We start from the raw sequence: 21612 nt of genomic DNA, 5'->3' as shown, positions 1-21612 counted from the left end.
TCTACTTGCAGTGAAGCAGCTCAACATTTACATTACATTCAGTCATGTAACAGACTCCCATCCATAGCAACCCACAGAAGCAACCAGCTTCAACACCCTGCTCAAGAGCAGCTCTACCACAAGGTCAAAAACGGGGACCCGAACCAGCGACCTATCAGCCACCGGCCCAAGCTCCCAACTGCCAGGCCACCAGCCCTCCAAGATCCACAGTTCCCTGAGAGCTGCCCCTCGACCATCCAAGACCCCGCCCCCCCATATTTAAATGTGTGTGTATGTGCACATGTGTGGGTTTGAATGCAAGTGTGTGTATATGCATGTGTACACACGTACAAAACCTGCGCGGCATCAGCCTCAGGCAAACAGGCATTAGATGTAACAACGTTGCCCCTCGGGTGTTATTCAAACTTTATTTTTTTCTAAACTAAAAAAAAAAAACGTTTATCTTTGACGATCATTCTGTCCCCCGCCCAGCAACTCTACTCCCACTTGTCTCCAATTCCACATTACAACCCTCAGCCTATCCCACCCATCTCTGCTGGCTACCCTCTTCTGATTTCTACGTGCCATATAGCTTTCAAATATGCTGTAATGTTTAACATACCATTCGAATCTATCTAATTGAATAGAATCCACAGATTGCACGTTGAAGATAAATACTTTTACTAAGAGTATTAGTAATTGACTGACCAGGCCTCTCCAGATCTCCCAACAACATCTATTTCTATAGTAAATTTTAGATTAATGTTATGCTTTTTCAGCCATTCCTGAACCTGAGACCAGAAACGGGCTACTTGAGGGCAATACCAAAACAAGTGGTCTATTGATTCTGTATCTTCACAACGAAATCTGCAGAGCTGTGATGATTGTATGCCCCAAATATTCAACATTTTGTTGGTGGCAAGAATTCTGTACCAACATTGTAGCTGAAAAGCACGAAGTCTTGAATATTGCGTCGTTTTATGTATCAGCTCATATACCCTGTACCATGGAATCGGTACATCAAAAATCTCTTCCCAGCTATTTTGCTATCTGTGTGGCACAGCTGTCAGTATACTGGTCCTCAAATGAAACTGGTATAATTTCCTATTTATGCTATTTTTATTTCTCTGCCAGTTTTGATGATTTATATTGGGCAGACAGATCAGTTCACTGCCTCCTCAATTTTTGGGGTGTAATCAATTGGTTGTAATCTTGGATTGAGCAGACCTTCTCATACAATTATGATAACTCCATGAAAGACATTACTCTACCATTCCAATTTACAATATCATTTAAAAACAAAATATGACTTTCAGACATATTTTCCATAAATATAGTTATTTTATCAACCAGCACAATTGAGTTCAACCATAATATTTGTTGTGATATTTGTTCTGTCTTTTCAGGGGGATGAAATTGTAACCAGCTGCAGTGCTTGTTTGAAAAATATAAATACTTTGAAAAAGGTTTAATTATCAATTCATCGAAAATGACACATGGCAATCTGCAAAATGGCTTTTTTTAAACAATGGATGACCTTTTCATAGTAATCTACCGGTACTTGAGAACTATATAGGGTTCAAGTAAAACTTTTGTGTAAGTGAAGCTTTTCGAGAGCGGTTTAGTGCTTTTATACACTGCTCAAAAAAAATAAAGGGAACACTTAAAAAACACAATGTAACTCCAAGTCAATCACACTTCTGTGAAATCAAACTGTCCACTTAGGAAGCAACACTGATTGACAATAAATTTCACATGCTGTTGTGCAAATGGTATAGACAACAGGTGGAAATTATAGGCAATAAGCAAGACACCCCCAATAAAGGAGTGGTTCAGCAGGTGGTGACCACAGACCACTTCTCAGTTCCTATGCTTCCTGGCTGATGTTTTGGTCACTTTTGAATGCTGGCGGTGCTTTCACTCTAGTGGTAGCATGAGACGGAGTCTACAACCCACACAAGTGGCTCAGGTAGTGCAGCTCCAGGTAAAAAAACCTGTCTGATCAGGATGAACAATACCTGGTAAAACCTTTTTAATTCTGAGTGCTATGCATTTCGCTAGTATTTTTGCATCACAACATTAAAGTGTGAGAGGCCTCCAGGTTTTTAGAATGACTGGATCTTTGTATTTGCCATCTGGATCTTGTTTTAATAATAGTGAAATCAAACCTTGCAGAGTACCTGACAGACTACCATTTCTATAGGAATAGTTCAAACAAGCTGATAATGGAGCTTTGTGTGTGTATGTATCTATGTATGTATGTATGTATGTGTGTGTGTGTGTATATATATATATATATATATATATATACTGCTAAAAAAAATAAAGGGAACACTTAAACAACACAATGTAACTCCAAGTCAATCACACTTCTGTGAAATCAAACTGTCCACTTAGGAAGCAACACTGATTGACAATACATTTCACATGCTGTTGTGCAAATGGAATAGACAACAGGTGGAAATTATAGGCAATAAGCAAGACACCCCCAATAAAGGAGTGGTTCTGCAGGTGGGGACCACAGACCACTTCTCAGTTCCTATGCTTCCTGGCTGATGTTTTGGTCACTTTTGAATGCTGGCGGTGCTTTCACTCTAGTGGTAGCATGAGACGGAGTCTACAACCCACACAAGTGGCTCAGGTAGTGCAGCTCATCCAGGATGGCACATCAATGCGAGCTGTGGCAAGAAGGTTTGCTGTGTCTGTCAGCGTAGTGTCCAGAGCATGGAGGCGCTACCAGGAGACAGGCCAGTACATCAGGAGACGTGGAGGAGGCCGTAGGAGGGCAACAACCCAGCAGCAGGACCGCTACCTCCGCCCTTGTGCAAGGAGGAGCAGGAGAAGCACTGCCAGAGCCCTGCAAAATGACCTCCAGCAGGCCACAAATGTGCATGTGTCTGCTCAAACGGTCAGAAACAGACTCCATGAGGGTGGTATGAGGGCCCGATGTCCACAGGTTGGGGTTGTGCTTACAGCCCAACACCGTGCAGGACGTTTGGCATTTGCCAGAGAACACCAAGATTGGCAAATTCGCCACTGGCGCCCTGTGCTCTTCACAGATGAAAGCAGGTTCACACTGAGCATGTGACAGACATGACAGAGTCTGGAGACGCCGTGGAGAACGTTCTGCTGCCTGCAACATCCTCCAGCATGACCGGTTTGGCGGTGGGTCAGTCATGGTGTGGGGTGGCATTTCTTTGGGGGGCTGCACAGCCCTCCATGTGCTCGCCAGAGGTAGCCTGACTGCCATTAGGTACCGAGATGAGATCCTCAGACCCCTTGTGAGACCATATGCTGGTGCGGTTGGCCCTGGGTTTCTCCTAATGCAAGACAATGCTAGACCTCATGTGGCTGGAGTGTGTCAGCAGTTCCTGCAAGAGGAAGGCATTGATGCTATGGACCACCCGTTCCCCAGACCTGAATCCAATTGAGCACATCTGGGACATCATGTCTCGCTCCATCCACCAACGCCACGTTGCACCACAGACTGTCCAGGAGTTGGCGGATGCTTTAGTCCAGGTCTGGGAGGAGATCCCTCGGGAGACCATCCGCCACCTCATCAGGAGCATGCCCAGGCGTTGTAGGGAGGTCATACAGGCACGTGGAGGCCACACACACTACTGAGCCTCATTTTTGACTTGTTTTAATGACATTACATCAAAGTTGGATCAGCCTGTAGTGTGGTTTTCCACTTTAATTTTGAGTGTGACTCCAAATCCAGACCTCCATGGGTTGATAAATTGGATTTCCATTGATTATTTTTGTGTGATTTTGTTGTCAGCACATTCAACTATGTAAAGAAAAAAGTATTTAATAAGATTATTTCTTTCATTCAGATCTAGGATGTGTTGTTTAAGTGTTCCCTTTATTTTTTTGAGCAGTATATATATACAGTGAGGGGAAAAAGTATTTGATTCCCTGCTGATTTTGTACGTTTGCCCACTGACCAAGAAATGATCAGTCTATAATTTTAATGGTAGGTTTATTTGAACAGTGAGAGACAGAATAACAACAAAAAAATCCAGAAAAACGCATGTCAAAAATTTAATAAAATGATTTGCATTTTAATGAGGGAAATCAGTATTTAAATAAGTACTATAAAGTCTCCCATCATAATGATTTGATCATTTGTTGTCTGTAAGTTCAATAAATTGGTATAAATATTTTCAAAGAAGTATGGATCATCCTGATTTGGACCATATAGATTAATGAGCCAAATCTGTTTTTCATCCACTTTCATATTCAAAAGGATCCACCTTCCTTGCAAATAATTCCTGACTATTTACAAATTAAGATCGACATTTTTGTTAATTAATATCATCACACATTTTGAGTTCCTTTGTCCTTGACAGATTATTTCGCCACCCCGTTCCTTTTTCCATGCAACTTCATCTAAGGATGTAAAGTGAGTTTAAAACTGGCTAAACTTATTTCACCCCTTACCGTAACTAGATACTATTCTCAGTCTAAATTTTCCATAATTAGTGCTTGTAAAGTTACTGCTATTTCAGATATTATGAGATTTCAAATGTCTGATGTTTAGAATTGACGAAACCGGTTCTAGCTGTATATTTTTGTTTTATTCCCTTGCCTGTTTGCCTTTGAGCCAATGCCACAGATGTTAGAAAATGAAGTCAAGATATTATGTGTGTAGTAGATCTGAGTAGGTTGATGTGTGATATTGGATGTGATTTAGTGAGAATGTATATGATGTCTGGATAAGAGTAAGACTAGAATGTGTGATGTCTAAATAAATAATAACCCAGCCAATTTGCATGGTTGAGTGTCTGTGTGTAACATGAAATGAGTATAGCCTTGTAATCCATATCATATCACCATCATAGTTGCATCTTTACATTAAACATCATTTTCATAGAACAACACATCCCAGCATTTCCATAGCAATTGATGATTGAGAGACCTTGTATTGCTATAGAGACAGCTTCACTACAGTACAAATGTATCCCGTACAATATGTTATTATTCCCCAACGGCCCTGTTCTGATATCTTCCCATTGCTTGTTGTTGTGCAAACAGGCCAAGTGAGTCTAAATATTTATGATAGTGATTAAGAATCACTAATGTAAAGAAACCCATTAGCCTATTAAGTGTGCCCCGAGAAATGCCTCGGAGACTACGTAAACGTGCATTTACAAGAAGTGGCAGCATGATTGAGTGAATCAAAATGCCAGGGACATGCTAAGCAGTAATGAGAAACAAAAGTCTGCTACAGCAGGGGCGTAGGCACGGGTGGGCACAGGCCCACCCAATCAAATTGAACTCTACTTATTGTTCCCACCAGGACATTATTTGTCTTTTTACCTAAGCACAATACTTGACTTGAGCAGAAGCTCACCATAACTGAGTTCTTGCTCCTCCTGTAGAATATTAGCTCCAAAGTAATTAGGAGTTCCTGCACCTAAATATAACTGGTACCGGCACCCAAAATGAGTACTGACACTTATTTCAGTCCAAGTCAAGCACTGGCCTAAATATGCATACACCATCAGATTTCATAGCAAGCATTACACCCCAACCCGAGCACTCTGTTCTACCACATCTGGTCTCTTCGCCCTCCCACTTCTACAGGAGGGCAGCTCCCGCTCAGCCCAGTCCAAGCTCTTCTCTGTCCTGGCACCCCAATGGCAATGGTGGAAAAAGTACCCAATTGTCATACTTGAGTAAAAGTTAAGATACCTTAAAAGAAAATGACTAAAGTAAAAGTGAAAGGCACCCAGTAAAATACTACTTCTAAAATTATTTGGTTTTAAATATACTTAAGTATCACAAGTAAATGTATCTGCCAAAAATATACTTAAGTATCAAAAGTAAAAGTATAAATCATTTCAAATTCCTTATATTAAGCAAATCAGACAGCACCATTTAAAAAAAAATTATGGATAGCCAGGGGCACGCTCCAACGCTTTTGCAAATGAAGCATATGTTTAGTGAGTCTGTCAGATCAGAGGCAGTAGGGATGACCAGGGATGTTCTCTTAATAAGTGTGTGAATTGGACCATTTTCCTGTCCTGCTAAGCATTCAAAATGTAACGAGTACTTGTCAAGGAAAATGGAGTAAAAATAATATAATTTTCTTTAGGAATGTAGTGAAGGAAAATTAGTCAAAAGTTTTTAAATAGTTAAGTAAAGTTTAGATACCCCAAATAATTACTTAACCTGTTTAGGATAGGGGGCAGTATTTTCACGTCCGGATAAAAAACGTACCCGATTTAATCTGGTTATTACTCCTGCCCAGAAACTAGAATATGCATATAATTGTTTGATTTGGATAGAAAACACCCTAAAGTTTCTAAAACTGTTTGAATGGTGTCTGTGAGTATAACAGAACTCATATGGCAGGCCAAAACCTGAGAAGATTCTAAACAGGAAGTGCCCTCTCTGACCATTTCTTGGCCTTCTATACCCTCTTTATCGATAACAGAGGATCTCTGCTGTAACGTGACATTTTCTAAGACTCCCATAGGCTCTCAGAAGGCGCCAGAACGTTGAATGATGACTCTGCAGTCCCTGGCTGAAAAACAGTAGCGCATTTGGATAGTGGTCGATCTGAGAACAATGAAACGGGCGCGCGTGTGCACGTGAAGAGTCCATTTTACATTTTCAGTCTTTGAACGAAAACAACGTCGCCCGGTCGGAATATTATCGCTATTTTACGAGAAAAAAATCGCATAAAAATTGATTTTAAACAGCGTTTGACATGCTTCGAAGTACGGTAATGGAATATTTTGAATTTTTTTGTCACGAAATGAGCCGGCGCGTCACCCTTCGGATAGTGTCTTGAACGCAAGAACAAACGCAGCTATTTGGATATAACTATGGATTATTTGGAACCAAACCAACATTTGTTGTTGAAGTAGAAGTCCTGGGAGTGCATTCTGACGAAGAACAGCAAAGGTAATCCAATTTTTCTTATAGTAAATCTGAGTTTGGTGAGTGCCAAACTTGGTGGGTGTCAAAATAGCTAGCCATGATGGCCGGGCTATCTACTCAGAATATTGCAAAATGTGCTTTCACCGAAAAGCTATTTTAAAATCGGACATAGCGATTGCATAAAGGAGTTCTATATCTATAATTCTTAAAATAATTGTTATGTTTTTTGTGAACGTTTATCGTGAGTAATTTAGTAAATTCACCGGAAGTTTCGGTGGGTATGCTAGTTCTGAAAGTCACATGCTAATGTAAAAAGCTGGTTTTTGATATAAATATGAACTTGATTGAACAAAACATGCATGTATTGTATAACATAATGTCCTAGGAGTGTCATCTGATGAAGATCATCAAAGGTTAGTGCTGCATTTAGCTGTGGTTTTGGTTTTTGTGACATTATATGCTAGCTTGAAAAATGGGTGTGTGATTATTTCTGGCTGGGTACTCTCCTGACATAATCTAATGTTTTGCTTTCGTTGTAAAGCCTTTTTGAAATCGGACAATGTGGTTAGATAAAGGAGAAACTTGTCTTTAAAATGGTGTAAAATAGTCATATGTTTGAAAAATTGAAGTTTTGGGATTTTTGAGGAATTTGTCATTCGCGCCATGCCCTATCATTGGATATTGGAGCGGTGTTCCGCTAGCAGAACATCTAGATGTTAAGTAGTACTTTCAAGTACTTTACACCCCTGTCCAATGGTGGAACCACCTTCCCCCTGAAGCCATCTTCCGAAATCACCTGAAACCCTACATCTTGCACTGGACCCACCCCCCTTCTAGTCCCAGTCTATTAATTATAGGCCTATGGTTTATTATGTGTAGGTTTATGTGAGCCGTATGTTAAAGCTAGAATATGTAACTTTTTAGGCGACCCGACCAAATTCACATAGAAATGTTAGTTATAGATATTTTATTATCATTGAAAGCAAGTCAAAGAAGCAGTAGATCTGTTCTGTGTGTAATTTCTATGCTTCCTGTTCTTAAGTTTCGTTTCTGCGTCTTTTACTTTCGGTATTGCACACCAGCTTCAAACAGCTGAAAATACTATATTTGGTTATGGAAAATATATTTCAAAGCGGTTGAGATGGTACAAGATTCTCTACACAATGACTGCTTGTTTTGTGACAAACTGAAATTAGGCGACCTATTATACTTTCAGCAACCAGGAAATGAGGGAGCGATTTCTGCATAGTGCATCTTTAAATGCAAGAGTCATGGATTTACGTTCACCTAAAAGACTATTTGATCTGTAATGTGAAATCACATGTTAGATGGTTGGTTGTGTGTAATCGATTACAGTAGGGTAAGCTTTTATAATTTACAGTGCATTTGGAAAGTATACAGACCCCTTGACTTTTTCCAAATTGTATTACATTAGCCTTATTCTAAAATGTATTAAATAGTTTTTTCCCCCTCAATCTACACACAATACCCCATAATGACAAAGCAAAAACAGGTTTAGAAATTTTGCACATTTATTACAAATAAAAAACTGATATCATATTTACATAGTAGGTATTCAGATCCTTTACTCAGTACTTTGTTGAAACACCTTTGGCAGCGATTACAGCCTCGAGTCTTCTTGGGTATGATGCTACAAGCTTGGCACACCTGTATTTGGGGAGTTTCTCCCATTCTTCTTTGCAGATCCTCTCAAGCTCTGTCAGGTTGGATGGGTGCATCGCTGCACAGATATTTTCAGGTCTCTCCAGAGATGTTCGATCGGGTTCAAGTCTGTGCTCTGGCTGGGCCATTGATTCAGAGACTTGTCCTGAAGCCATTCCTGCGTTGTCTTGGCTGTGTGCTTAGGGTCGTTGTCATGTTGGAAGTTGAACCGTCGCCCCAGTCTGAGCGCTCTGGAGCAGGTGTTCATTAAGTATCTCACTGTACTTTGCTCCGGTCATCTTTCCCTTGATTCTGACTAGTCTCCCAGTCCCTGCCACTGGAAAACATCCCCACAGCATAATGCTGCCTCACAATAACTGTTCATTGGGAGCTTCATAAAATGGGTTTCCATGGTCGAGCATCCGCACACAAGCCTAAGATAACCATGTGCAATGCCAAGCGTTTACTGGAGTGGTGTAAAGCTCGCCGCCATTGGACTCTGGAGAAGTGGAAACGTGTTCTCTGGAATGATGAATCACGCTTCACCATCTGGCAGTCTGACAGACTAATCTGGCTTTAGCAGATGCCAGGAGAACGCTACCTGCCCCAATGCATAGTGCCAACTGTAAGGATTGGTGGAGGAGGAATAATGGTCTGGGGCTGTTTTTCATGGTTTGGGCTAGGCCCCAGTGCAGGGAAATCTTAACACTACAGCATACAATTACGTTCTTGACAATTCTGTGCTTCCAACTTTGTGGCAACAGTTTGGCGAAGGACCTTTCCTGTTTCTGCATGACAATGTCCCTGTGCACAAAGCGAGGTCCATACAGAAATGGTTTAGTGTAGGTGAATGATGCCGCGTTCACGTGCTAGTCGGAAACTAGGAAACTCAGAAATGTTCAACTTGCTAAATTTATACCTATATAGTGCTGTGTTCATCCAGTTAGCAAGTCAAAAATGTCAGAGTTTCCTTGTTTCGACTAGCACGTGAAAGCCGCATGACATTAAGCGGGAGGCGAGATATGACCCTATAAAGTAGCACAGTGTGAGTCATAATATCCATAAAAGTCACCTTGTCTGAGAGATTTCCATGGTTATCAAAACGTCATGCCAGGGTAAGCCTACACGAAACACAGCACTTATTTTAAGTGTTACTAAAGTCCCCTATGGGAAAAATGAACCATTTCCCTGTTTGACAGCTAGCTTTTATTTGTGTTATGACACCTCCATTGTGGGACTCTATGCTGATGATAATGTTTGTAACCTCTAACATATACATTCCCACTATACATATAGAATAGGAAACGATGTGAATTATATTATGCTTACTGTATTAATGCAAGCATTCAAACCAGATTTACCGATTTAACTTCCCTAAACTACATGACATTGTACCTGGATTTCGATGCTACTGTGGACATCCCTCTTTTCATCACGCTGTCAGGGGGGCGGTAGAAGCCACATCCCAGCACGGTGAAATAAGGAGGAGTTTATTGTTGCCAGGGGGGATTAAGCTGAGTTCATAACCAAGTGGCAAGGTGGTATTTAACATATGATTGGAAAAATCCATTTGAACCGGCCCTCCAACTGGTAATTACTGGGAAACTCGTCTATCATCTCTAATGGGTGGGTGGATGCTTATGACGCTTTCACATGCTAGTCGGAACTAGGAAACTCTGAAATTCCCAACTTGCTAACTGGTTGTAGTTATAGACCTGCTGCTTTCAATGAATCAGCATGTCGGAAATTACATAGTTTCCTAGTTCCGACTAGCATGTGAACGCGACATAAGCACCCTCTACTCTCACATGCTCAACTCTGATGTCATGGGCAAAGGAAAAGGACTTCTATAACCAACTTGAACTCAGGGGTAGACGTAACATAGTAAATGTAAATCCGGGACACTCCAATTAGTATGCGTTACATTTAGTATGTTATGTATTAATTTGTGGATGTCCATCATTCAGTTCGTATGATCTCTTACAAATTACAATTCGTATATGTTACAAATGTGCAAAACGTATATGTTACGAATTCCAATTTGTTGTTGCTAACATTAGCTAGGTGGCTGGGTGGCTAATGCTAACATTAGCTAGGTGGTTAACATTAGCTAGGCTAGAGGTTAAGGTTATGAGTTGGGTTGAAGAGTTAGGGGAAGGGTTAGCTAACATGCTAAGTAGCTTAAAAAGTTGTAAGTAGTTGCAAAGTTGCTAATTAGTTAAAATGCTAAAGTTATCCGTGATGAGATTTGAACATGCAACCATTGGGTTGCGAGACTTTCAGGGTATACGCCCAGACAAAACAAGCAATGTAGAGAATCATTTTAACAACTAAACCACAGTGAAATATATTTTCAATAACCCAAAATGTTGTATTTTCAGCTTTTTGAAGCTGGTGTACAAAACTGAAAGTAAAAGATGTAAAAACTAAACTTAAGAATGGGAGCATCAAAATAGCGTACATAGAACAGATCTACCTCTTCTTAGACTTGCTTTCAATGAGAATGAAAGATCTATAACTCACATTAGCAGGACGTGTACTCAGAGTATGTGCTGACCTACTGGCAAGTGTCTTCACTGACATTTTCAACCTGTCCCTGAACCAGTCTGTAATACCTACATGTTTCAAGCAAACCACCATAGTTCACCATAGTCTCTGTGCCCAAGAACACCAAGGTAACCTTCCCAAATGACTACCGACCCATAGCACACGTCTGTAGCCATGAAGTGCTTTGAAAGGATGGTCATGGCTCACATCAACACCATCATCACAGAAACCCTAGACCCACTCCAATTCGCATACCGCCCCAACAGATCCACAATCTCTATTCCACTCCACACTGCCCTTTCCCACTTGGACAAAAGGAACACCTACGTGAGAATGCTGTTCATTAACTACAGCTCAGTGTTCAACATCATAGTGCCCTCAAAGCTCATCACTAAGCTAAAGACCCTGAGGCTAAACACCTCCCTTTACAACTGGATCCTGGACTTCCTGACGGGCCGCCCCCAGGTGGTAAGGGTAGGCAACAACACATCTGCCACGCTGATCGTCAGCACGGGGGCCCCTCAGGGGTGCGTGCTTAATCCCCTCCTGTACTCCCTGTACTCCCTGTTCACCCACGACTGCGTACCCAAGCATGACTCCAACAGCATCATTAAGTTTACCGACGACACAACGGTGATAGGCCTGATCACTGACAACGATGAGACAGCCTATAGGGAGGAGGTCAGAGACCTTGCAGTGTGGTGCAATGACAACAATCTCTCCTTCAATGTGATCAAGACAAAGGAGATGACCGTGGACTACAGGAAAAGGAGGGCTGAGCATGCCCCCATTCTCATCGACGGGGCTGTAGTGGAGCAAGGTTGAGAGCTTCAAGTTACTTGGTGTCCGCATCACCAACAAACTATCATGGTCCAAACACACCAAGACAGTTGTGAAGAGGGCACGACAACGCCTATTCCCCCTCAGGAGACTGAAAAGATCTGGCATGGGTCCTCAGATCCTCAAAAAGTTATACAGTTGAACCATCGAGAACATCCTGACGGGTTGCATCACCGCCTGGTATGGCAACTACTCGGCATCCAACCGCAAGGCGCTACAGAGGGTAGTGTGTACAGCCCAGTACATCACTGGGGCCAAGCTTCCTGCCATCCAGGATCTGTATACCAGGCGGTGTCAGAGGAAGGGCCTAAAAATTGCCAAAGACTCCAGCCACCCTAGTCATAGACTTCTCTAGACTTCTTCCTGAAGACGAACAATGTATACGAAATGCTTCAGTCTGGTTTTAGACCCCATCGTAGCACTGAGACTGCACTTGTGAAGGGGGTAAATGACCTTTTATTGGCGTCAGACCGAGGCTCTGCATCTGTCCTCGTGCTCCTAGACCTTAGTGTTGCTTTTGATACCATCGATCACCACATTCTTTTGGAGAGATTGGAAACCCAAATTGGTCTACACAGACAAGTTCTGGCCTGGTTTAGATCTTATCTGTCGGAAAGATATCAGTTTGTCTCTGTGGATGGTTTGTCCTCTGACAAATCAACTGTAAATTTCGGTGTTCCTCAAGGTTCCGTTTTAGGACCACTATTGTTTTCACTATATATTTTACCTTTTGGAGATGTCATTGGAAAACATAATGTTAACTTTCACTGCTATGCGGATGACACACAGCTGTACATTTCGATGAAACATGGTGAAGCCCCAAAATTGCCCTCGCTAGAAGCCTGTGTTTCAAACATAAGGAAGTGGATGGCTGCAAACTTTCTACTTTTAAACTCGGACAAAACAGAGATGCTTGTTCTAGGTCCCAAGAAACAAAGAGATCTTCTGTTGAATCTGACAATAAATCTTGATGGTTGTACAGTCCCCAAAAAACTGTGAAGGACCTCGGCGTTACTCTGGACCCTGATCTCTCTTTTGACGAACATATCAAGACTGTTTCAAGGACAGCTTTTTTCCATCTACGTAACATTGCAAAAATCAGACATTTTCTGTCCAAAAAGGATGCAGAAAAATGAATCCATGCTTTAGTCACTTCTAGGTTAGACTACTGCAATGCTCTACTTTCCGGCTACCCGGATAAAGCACTGAATAAACTTCAGTTAGTGCTAAATACGGCTGCTAGAATCCTGACTAGAACCAAAAAATGTGATCATATTATTCCAGTGCTAGCCTCCCTACAATGGCTTCCTGTTAAGGCAAGGGCTGATTTCAAGGTTTTACTGCTAACCTACAAAGCATTACATGGGCTTGCTCCTACCTATCTTTCCAATTTGGTCCTGCCGTACATACCTACACATACGCTACAGTCACAAGATGCAGGCCTCCTAATAGTCCCTAGAATTTCTAAGCAAACAGCTGGAGGCAGGGCTTTCTCCTATAGAGCTCAATTTTTATGGAATGGTCTGCCTACCCATGTGAGAGACGCAGACTTGGTCTCAACCTTTAAGTCTTTATTGAAGACTCATCTCTTCAGTAGGTCCTATGATTGAATGTAGTCTGGCCCAGAAGTGTGAAGGTGAACGGAAAGGCACTGGAGCAACGAACCGCCCTTGCTGTCTCTGCCTGGCCGGTTCCCCTCTCTCCACTGGGATTCTGTTCCTCTAACCCTATTACAGGGGCTGAGTCACTGGCCTACTGGTGCTCTTCCATGCCGTCCCTAGGAGGGGTGCGTCACTTGAGTGGGTTGAGTCACTGACGTGGTCTTCCTGTCTGGGTTGGCGCCCCCCCTTGGGTTGTGCCGTGGCGGAGATCTTTGTGGGCTATACTCGGTCTCAGGATGGTAAGTTGGTGGTTGAAGATATCCCTCTAGTGGTGTGGGGACTGTGCTTTGGCAAAGTGGATGGGGTTCTATCCTGCCTGTTTGGCCCTGTTCGGGGGTATCATCGGATGGGGCCACAGTGTCTCCCGACCCCTCCTGTCTCAGTCTCCAGTATTTATGCTGCAGTAGTTTATGTGTCGGGGGGCTAGGGTTAGTCTGTTATATCTGGAGTATTTCTCCTGTTTTATGAATTTAAGTATGCTCTCTCTAATTCTCTCTTTCCTTCTCTCTCTCTCTCTCTCTCTCGGAGGAGGACCTGAGCCCTAGGACCATGCCTCAGGACTACCTGACATGATGACTCCTTGCTGTCCCCAGTCCACCTGGCTGTGCTGCTGCTCCAGTTTCAACTGTTCTACTTGCGGCTATGGAACCCTGACCTGTTCACCGGACGTGCTACCTGTCCCAGACCTGCTGTTTTCAACTCTCTAGAGACAGCAGGAGCGGTAGAGATACTCTCAATGATCAGCTATGAAAAGCCAACTGACATTTACTCCTGAGGTCCTGACCTGTTGCACCCTCGACAACTACTGTGATTATTATTATTTGACCATGTTGGTCATTTATGAACATTTGAACATCTTGGCCATGTTCTGTTATAATCTCCACCCGGCACAGCCAGAAGAGGACTGGCCACCCCTCATAGCCTGGTTCCTCTCTAGGTTACTTCCTAGGTTTTGGCCTTTCAAGGGAGTTTTTGCTAGCCACCGTGCTTCTACACCTGCATTGCTTGCTGTTTTGGGTTTTAGGCTGGGTTTCTGTACAGCACTTTGAGATATCAGCTGATGTAAGAAGGGCTATATAAATACATTTGATTTGACTCTCTGCTACCGCATGGAAAGCGATACCGGAGCACCAAGTCTAGGTCCAAAAGCCTCTTTAGAAGCTTCTACTCCCAAGCCATATGAATGCTGAACAGCTAATCAAATGGCTACCCGGACTATTTGCATTTACACCCCTGTTTATTATCTATGCGTAGTCACTTTACACCTACCTAGATGTACATATTACCTTAATTACCTCAACTAACCTGTACCCCCGCACATTGTCTCGGTCCAGTACCCGCTGTATATATAGCCTCGTTATTGTTATTTTATTGTGTTATTTTTTTTACTTTACTTTATATGGTAAATATTTTCTTAACTGTTATTTTTCTTAAAACTGCATTGTTGGTTAAGGGCTTGTAAGTAAGCATTTCACGGTAAGGTCTACACCTGTTGTATTCGGTGCATGCAAATACAATTTGATTTGTCACATCAACACCTTAAGGTGAAATGCTTACTTACGAGCCCTCAACCAACAATTCAGTTTTAAGAAAAAAAAGTGAGTTGTGAAAAATATTTACTAAATAAACTAAAGTAAAAAATAAAAGCAACAATACAATAACAATAAAATAACAACAAATAAGATTTGATTTGAATTTGGTTTGGTCGCCCAAAAGTCTTACATAACCATATATACCAAATGTAACATATCATACTCATTTCAGTGTACTTTACTATGTTACGGCTAGTCTATAAAACTAGGCTGCTATAACAGAATTTTCAGCAGTTAAATGCAACAATAAAACATTATTAATATGGTTTTTGAAGTCTAATTTGTTTACGAGCATGATAGATGTACTTTTAATTGATGGTTGACGCAGCTTGTTTGCCATTAGCCAATCAGCGTTTCTCAACGAGTTGAACACATGTGAATGTACACAACTCCTATTTACCGCTTCACAACTGATGATTGCCACCTTCCCACTTGGTTAGGAACGCAGCATTATTAGATTTCAAGAACGCGTCACTCGCTGTAGGGTTGGGTTGCCGACGTTTGTTAATTCAACCGATACCTTTCCAAGTGGGCAAGTACACTTCTAGATACACATTGTCTAAAAATGTAAGTTTTAATAGATAGGGATAAAGATGGATTGAAAATTGGATTTAACAATGGACGTACAGTTGGCTATTTCTGCCGTTCTTTTATTCATGGTTGCACATTGTTGGGCCAAATAACCATGTCGATCAGGTGGCCACCGGACTAATCCTGAGAAATTATTTCAAGGGATAGATCGTTGTCATTGAGAAGGGCCTTGTTACAGTACCATTGCAACAGGTCTCCAGTAAACACAACATCAATGATTGTGGAACGGGAGAATGTAAAATTAGAGAGGCGCTCGTGCGTATAATAGAAAGGCGACAGAAAAAAAGGAATAAACTAGATCTGATGTCACTGCTCTGTTGGATTATCGAATACGTGAAGGATTTAATATCTTCGAATCGAAGATAGCAGTAGCCAACGTTGCATGCGATACGTTGCCAATATGATGCCGGTGAGTTATTGTAACAGACAACATGTTCCTTTTATGTTCGTGTTATGATTGAGATTTCGACAGAATTGTTTAGCATGTGATCTTACCCCTTAGGCTATGTTGTATCTCGTTCCTCAGCCTATACCATCCCTGTTTCTGTTATATTGAGACAAAGGTTCACCATACAAAATCTGAACATGTTTTTAACACACTGACAGTCAACGCAACGAATAGCAGGTTCTGTAAATACTGTATATTTGTGTCATTTAGCAGACTTACAGGAGCAATTACGTTTAAGTACTGGGCACGTTGACTGATTTTTGACCTAGTCAAGTCGGGATTTGAACCAGCGACGTTTCGGTTACTACCCCAACGCTCTTAACCTCTAGGTTACCTGCAGCCTTCCATTTCCAACTGATCACTGGCAGCATCAATGACACTCAGTAAACCCAGTCTTCCAATCCAGAGTAATAATAATGCACAGTGGGCTATTAACTGTTTGTAACCTTACTAATAAAGTCCGAATACCCCACATCTTGGCCCATTATGGGCTTCCTTGACCAGAGTGTTGTATACAACATTAACGTGATTAACAATAGTGGAATCGGCGGTTTGCCTTCAAAATAAAAGTCCCCCATTGAAACTGATGCAAACAGATAAACATTGTGGAATCATGACACAATTGTACTAGATAGTGCTAAACAAGGTTGGAGTGTTGTTTTCATTCAACAAAAGACAATAACTAATTCATCTGACACAAAAGTAAAAATCAGTTGAAATAGCACTGTGGATGTATAGACTTCAGAATTGCAATGGATGCATACATATATTGCAATGTACAGCCTTACCTATGGATCTTGGGTCCATTAAAATTGGGGTATCAGCCTACTCAGTGACACCCACAGAACTGTAAAGAGTTTTCACAAATATTAGCTGTCGTAGCTTATTGCGGGACTCTGAAACCACTGTGAAATTAGCAACATATTAAAGGAAAGGTTCACCCATTTTGAATGTTATATTGTTTTTGTGCATCTCTGGGTGATGTTCTATTAATTCCCTGGGTTATTTCATGTTTTCATGTGCATCTGAGTTATTGGCAATCAAGCAGGCAGAAAACCACAGTGCTACATGATAGCAGACGGATAAGTCGCTCTCACTACACTGGAAGTTAATAGGAATACAAGTTTTAGATCGCGAAATGTCTATCATACATGTCATATTTCAATACTGGCTGTGTCACAGCCGGCCGTGACCGGGAGACCCATGAGGTGGCCCAGCGTTGTCTGAGTTATGGGAGGGTTTGGCCGGCCAGGATTTCCTTGTCCAATCGCGCTCTAGCGACTCCTTGTGGCGGGCCGGGCGCCTGCAAGCTGTCGACGGGCGCCTGCAAGCTGTCGACGGGCGCCTGCAAGCTGTCGACGGGCGCCTGCAAGCTGTCGACGGGCGCCTGCAAGCTGTCGACGGGCGCCTGCAAGCTGTCGACGGGCGCCTGCAAGCTGTCGACGGGCGCCTGCAAGCTGTCGACGGGCGCCTGCAAGCTGTCGACGGGCGCCAGTTGGACGGTGTTTCCTCCGACAAATTGGTGTGGCTGGCTTCCGTGTTAAGCGAGCTGTGTCAAGAAGCACTGTGGCTTGGCAGGGTTGTGTTTTGGAGGACCCATGGCTCTTGACCTTTGCATCTCCCGAGTCCGTAGTGGAGTTACAGCGATGGGACAAGACTGTGACTACCAATTGGGGAGAAAAAAAGTACAATTTTTTATAAAAATAAAAAACCAGTTTGTGCCTAGTGGGAATAGCCTATTTCACCATCGGCTGTGATTGGGAGTCCCATAGGGCGGCGCACAATCGTCCGGGTTTGGCTGCTGTAGGCCTTCATTGTAAATAAGAATTTGTTGTTAACTGACTTGCCTAGTTAAATAAAGGTTACATAAAAAAATATATACATACAGTGGGGGAAAAAAGTATTTGATCCCCTGCTGATTTTGTATGTTTGCCCACTTACAAAGAAATGATCAGTCTATAATTTTAATGGTAGGTTTATTTGAACAGTGAGAGACAGAATAACAACAACAAATCCAGAAAAACGCATGTCAAAAATGTTATAAAATGATTTGTATTTTAATGAGGGAAATAAGTATTTGACCCCTCTGCAAAACATGACTTAGTACTTGGTGGCAAAACCCTTGTTGGCAATGACAGAGGTCAGACATTTCTTGTAGTTGTCCACCAGGTTTGCACACATCTCAGGATGGATTTTGTCCCACTCCTCTTTGCAGATCTTCTCCAAGTCATTAAGGTTTCGAGGCTGACGTTTGGCAACTCGAACCTTCAGCTCCCTCCACAGATTTTCTATGGGATTAAGGTCTGGAGACTGGCTAGGCCACTCCAGGACCTTAATGTGCTTTTTCTTGAGCCACTCCTTTGTTGCCTTGGCCATGTGTTTTGGGTCATTGTCATGCTGGAATACCCATCCACGACCCATTTTCAATGCCCTGGCTGAGGGAAGGATGTTCTCACCCAAGATTTGACAGTACATGGCCCCGTCCATCGTCCCTTTGATGCGGTGAAGTTGTCCTGTCCCCTTAGCAGAAAAACATCCCCAAAGCATAATGTTTCCACCTCCATGTTTGACGGTGGAGATCGTGTTCTTGGGGTCATAGGCAGCATTCCTCCTCCTCCAAACATGGCGAGTTGAGTGGATGCCAAAGAGCTACATTTTGGTCTCATCTGACCACAACACTTTCACCAGTTGTCCTCTGAATTATTCAGATGTTCATTGGCACACTTCAGACCGGCATGTATATGTATTCTTGAGCAGGGGGACCTTGTGGGCGCTGCAGGATGTCAGTCCTTCACGGCGTAGTGTGTTACCAATTGTTTTCTTGGTGACTATGGTCCCAGCTGCCTTGAGATCATTGACAAGATCCTCCCGTGTAGTTCTGGGCTGATTCCTCACCGTTCTCATGATCATTGCAACCCCACGAGGTGAGCTCTTGCATGGAGCCCCAGGCTGAGGGATATTGACAGTTCTTTTGTGTTTCTTCCATTTGCGAATAATCGCACCAAATGTTGTCACCTTCTCACCAAGCTGCTTGGCGATGGTCTTGTAGCCCATTCCAGCCTTGTGTCGGTCTACAATCTTGTCCCTGACATCCTTGGAGAGCTCTTTGGTCTTGGCCATGGTGGAGAGTTTGGAATCTGATTGATTGATTGCTTCTGTGGACAGGTGTGTTTTATACAGGTAACAAGCTGCGGTTAGGAGCACTCCCTTTAAGAGTGTGCTCCTAATCTCAGCTCGTTACCTGTATAAAAGACACCTGGCAACCAGAAATCTTTCTGATTGAGAGGGGGTCAAATACTTATTTCCCTCCATTAAAATGCAAATCAATTTATAACATTTTTGACATGCGTTTTTCTGGATATTTTTGTTGTTATTCTGTCTCTCACTGTTCAAATAAACCTACCATTAAAATTATAGACTGATCCTTTCTTTATCAGTGGGCAAACGTACAAAATCAGCAGGGGATCAAATACTTTTTTCCCCCCACTGTGTATGTATATACACACACACACACACACACACACACACACACAACAATTAGGCTTTGGTGATTACGTTTGCAATGGCAAAAATCGGGAACAACGTCCCGAATCTTAATCTGTCAGATTTTCTTGTGTTTCCAAGTGAGTCTGGTCTGGTGTTTCCAAGTGAGGATGACTGTCCTTATAGACCTTGGACATGGTAGAGTACATGGTTACTGTGTAACAATATACCCCAGTGATGTGTGAATTGGAGCCAACATGTCATCCTCAACAACATCTAAACATTTTCCCTTTTCTTGTTTAACCAGACACTGTTCTTTAAAACTTAAAAAGAATCTTGACTAATGAGTGGATGACATATCTTGACAACAGTTGAACCCAGTGAAGAAGATAGTTGCCTTATCAGTTGTGTAATTTTGCTAGTTAAATATGGGTTGTAAAGTAGACGCAAGAAGTATAATTATTATTTGAAGAACAATGATCCTGCATTTTTAAACTGTAATGATGGTGAGAGAAATATAACTCTGCATGCCTGTTTGTTCCTCTTGGGAGCCCTATGGTGTTGGCCCAACATCTTGTGTTTCTTTATACATGTCGAGATCCTGGACGATTGTTAGCCCTGGTAGAATTCATAAATGTGGTGCTAAGGCTAAATCTATTTCAGGCTGTTCCATCACGTGGCTATGTGAACTGAGAATTGATTTTTACTCAACTTGCAAGGACATCCTATCTATAAGTGAGGTATTAGCCAAGGTTGGCGCCAAAAGTGACACCAGTTATATGGGGGACACATTTTGTGGAAACAACGCAATTATTTAGCAGGGTCAGGGGTGATACAGATAGTAAATAATAGATTAGTTGATAGGCTCCACCTAACTGTTATCTGGTTCCAAATGTCATTGATTACCGTTGTTAAACTCATCCCACACCTGAGGTTACAGAGTGCCTTTGCAACTGTTACCAGTAACCGTAAGTGACCAGTAAGCAAGCACACAGACAGACATGCACACAATCTTCCTGCTGCTACATTTAGGCTATTTATAAATTCATTAGGTGATTAGTCAGAAGTACTGCTCCGAGGCTGTGGTGGAGATTTTCTTTTACATTTCCCATTGTCCCAAATGCCATATGAAAATGTAAACTTTTCAGTGACTGGGTTGTTTGTTTTCACCCAGTACTGTTTTTCTGCTCCCAGGATAATGCTCAGCACAGTGGAGGTTGGGAACGGGGGAGGGTTGCTACTGTTACGCTAATTCAATAGTGAAGTCACGTGAGCCTGGCCATATGGCCTGGGTCCAGGCCGCAGCTTAAAAACATTGGGAGCTGACCGGCGGTGACGGCTTGCAAACCTATCCCAATCTGCCAACATTTTAATAAAGATCCACACAACCACAAGTCAAGAGTTAGGGCTAATATTTTTTTTTTTAAACACGTAATGGAGAAAATGATACCGCTTTAACTGAAAAGGTCTTCGTTTCAAGAGGAAACACAACAGTTCTTTGAAGTTGGACTCTGTAGGATGGCTTTTCCCGGATGATGCATGTATCGACAGATGCTCACTTGTTGGATGCTGTTATTGGCATGAATAATGAATGACTGCAGTGGATTGGATTACTCCTGTAGCTTGTAACTGCCGTCACAGCTAACTTAATCAATATTCACTCTATTCCAATTAATTAGCTTTCAATTTGAGTCCGTCATGGTATATCGACAATTCACTCAACCTGTTTTATTAACCAAATGTAATGGTCAGTCCTATAACAACTTGTGTGTATCATTTCAACTTGTTCTCCTTCCATGTCTACTTTTGAGCGCTCTAGCATTTTTATCACCACAGCACAATAATTCACCAACAATGAATGTCACAAAAAAGGTTATTTGGATTTCCTCAAGGTTTCTCATGAGATATATACTTTTTT

At 42.1% G+C, this 21612-nt stretch overlaps 1 protein-coding gene across 1 annotated transcript in view; it reads left to right on the top strand.

The window, feature by feature from the left end:
- The first annotated feature begins 15611 nt into the window (after positions 1-15611).
- LOC106584892 (apoptosis-stimulating of p53 protein 2) overlaps positions 15612-21612 on the top strand; it is a 39319-nt gene continuing 33318 nt past the window's right edge. The window contains exon 1 of the mRNA XM_014170517.2: positions 15612-16172. Coding sequence (XP_014025992.2) covers positions 16146-16172 — 27 coding nt within the window. The 5' untranslated portion in view covers positions 15612-16145. The remainder of the gene's footprint in view (positions 16173-21612) is intronic.

Source organism: Salmo salar, chromosome ssa02, assembly GCF_905237065.1.
Source record: "Salmo salar chromosome ssa02, Ssal_v3.1, whole genome shotgun sequence".
NCBI lineage: Eukaryota > Metazoa > Chordata > Actinopteri > Salmoniformes > Salmonidae > Salmo > Salmo salar.
The sequence above is the reverse complement of the archived record's forward strand: the minus strand, read 5'-3'. Positions and strand labels throughout refer to the sequence as shown.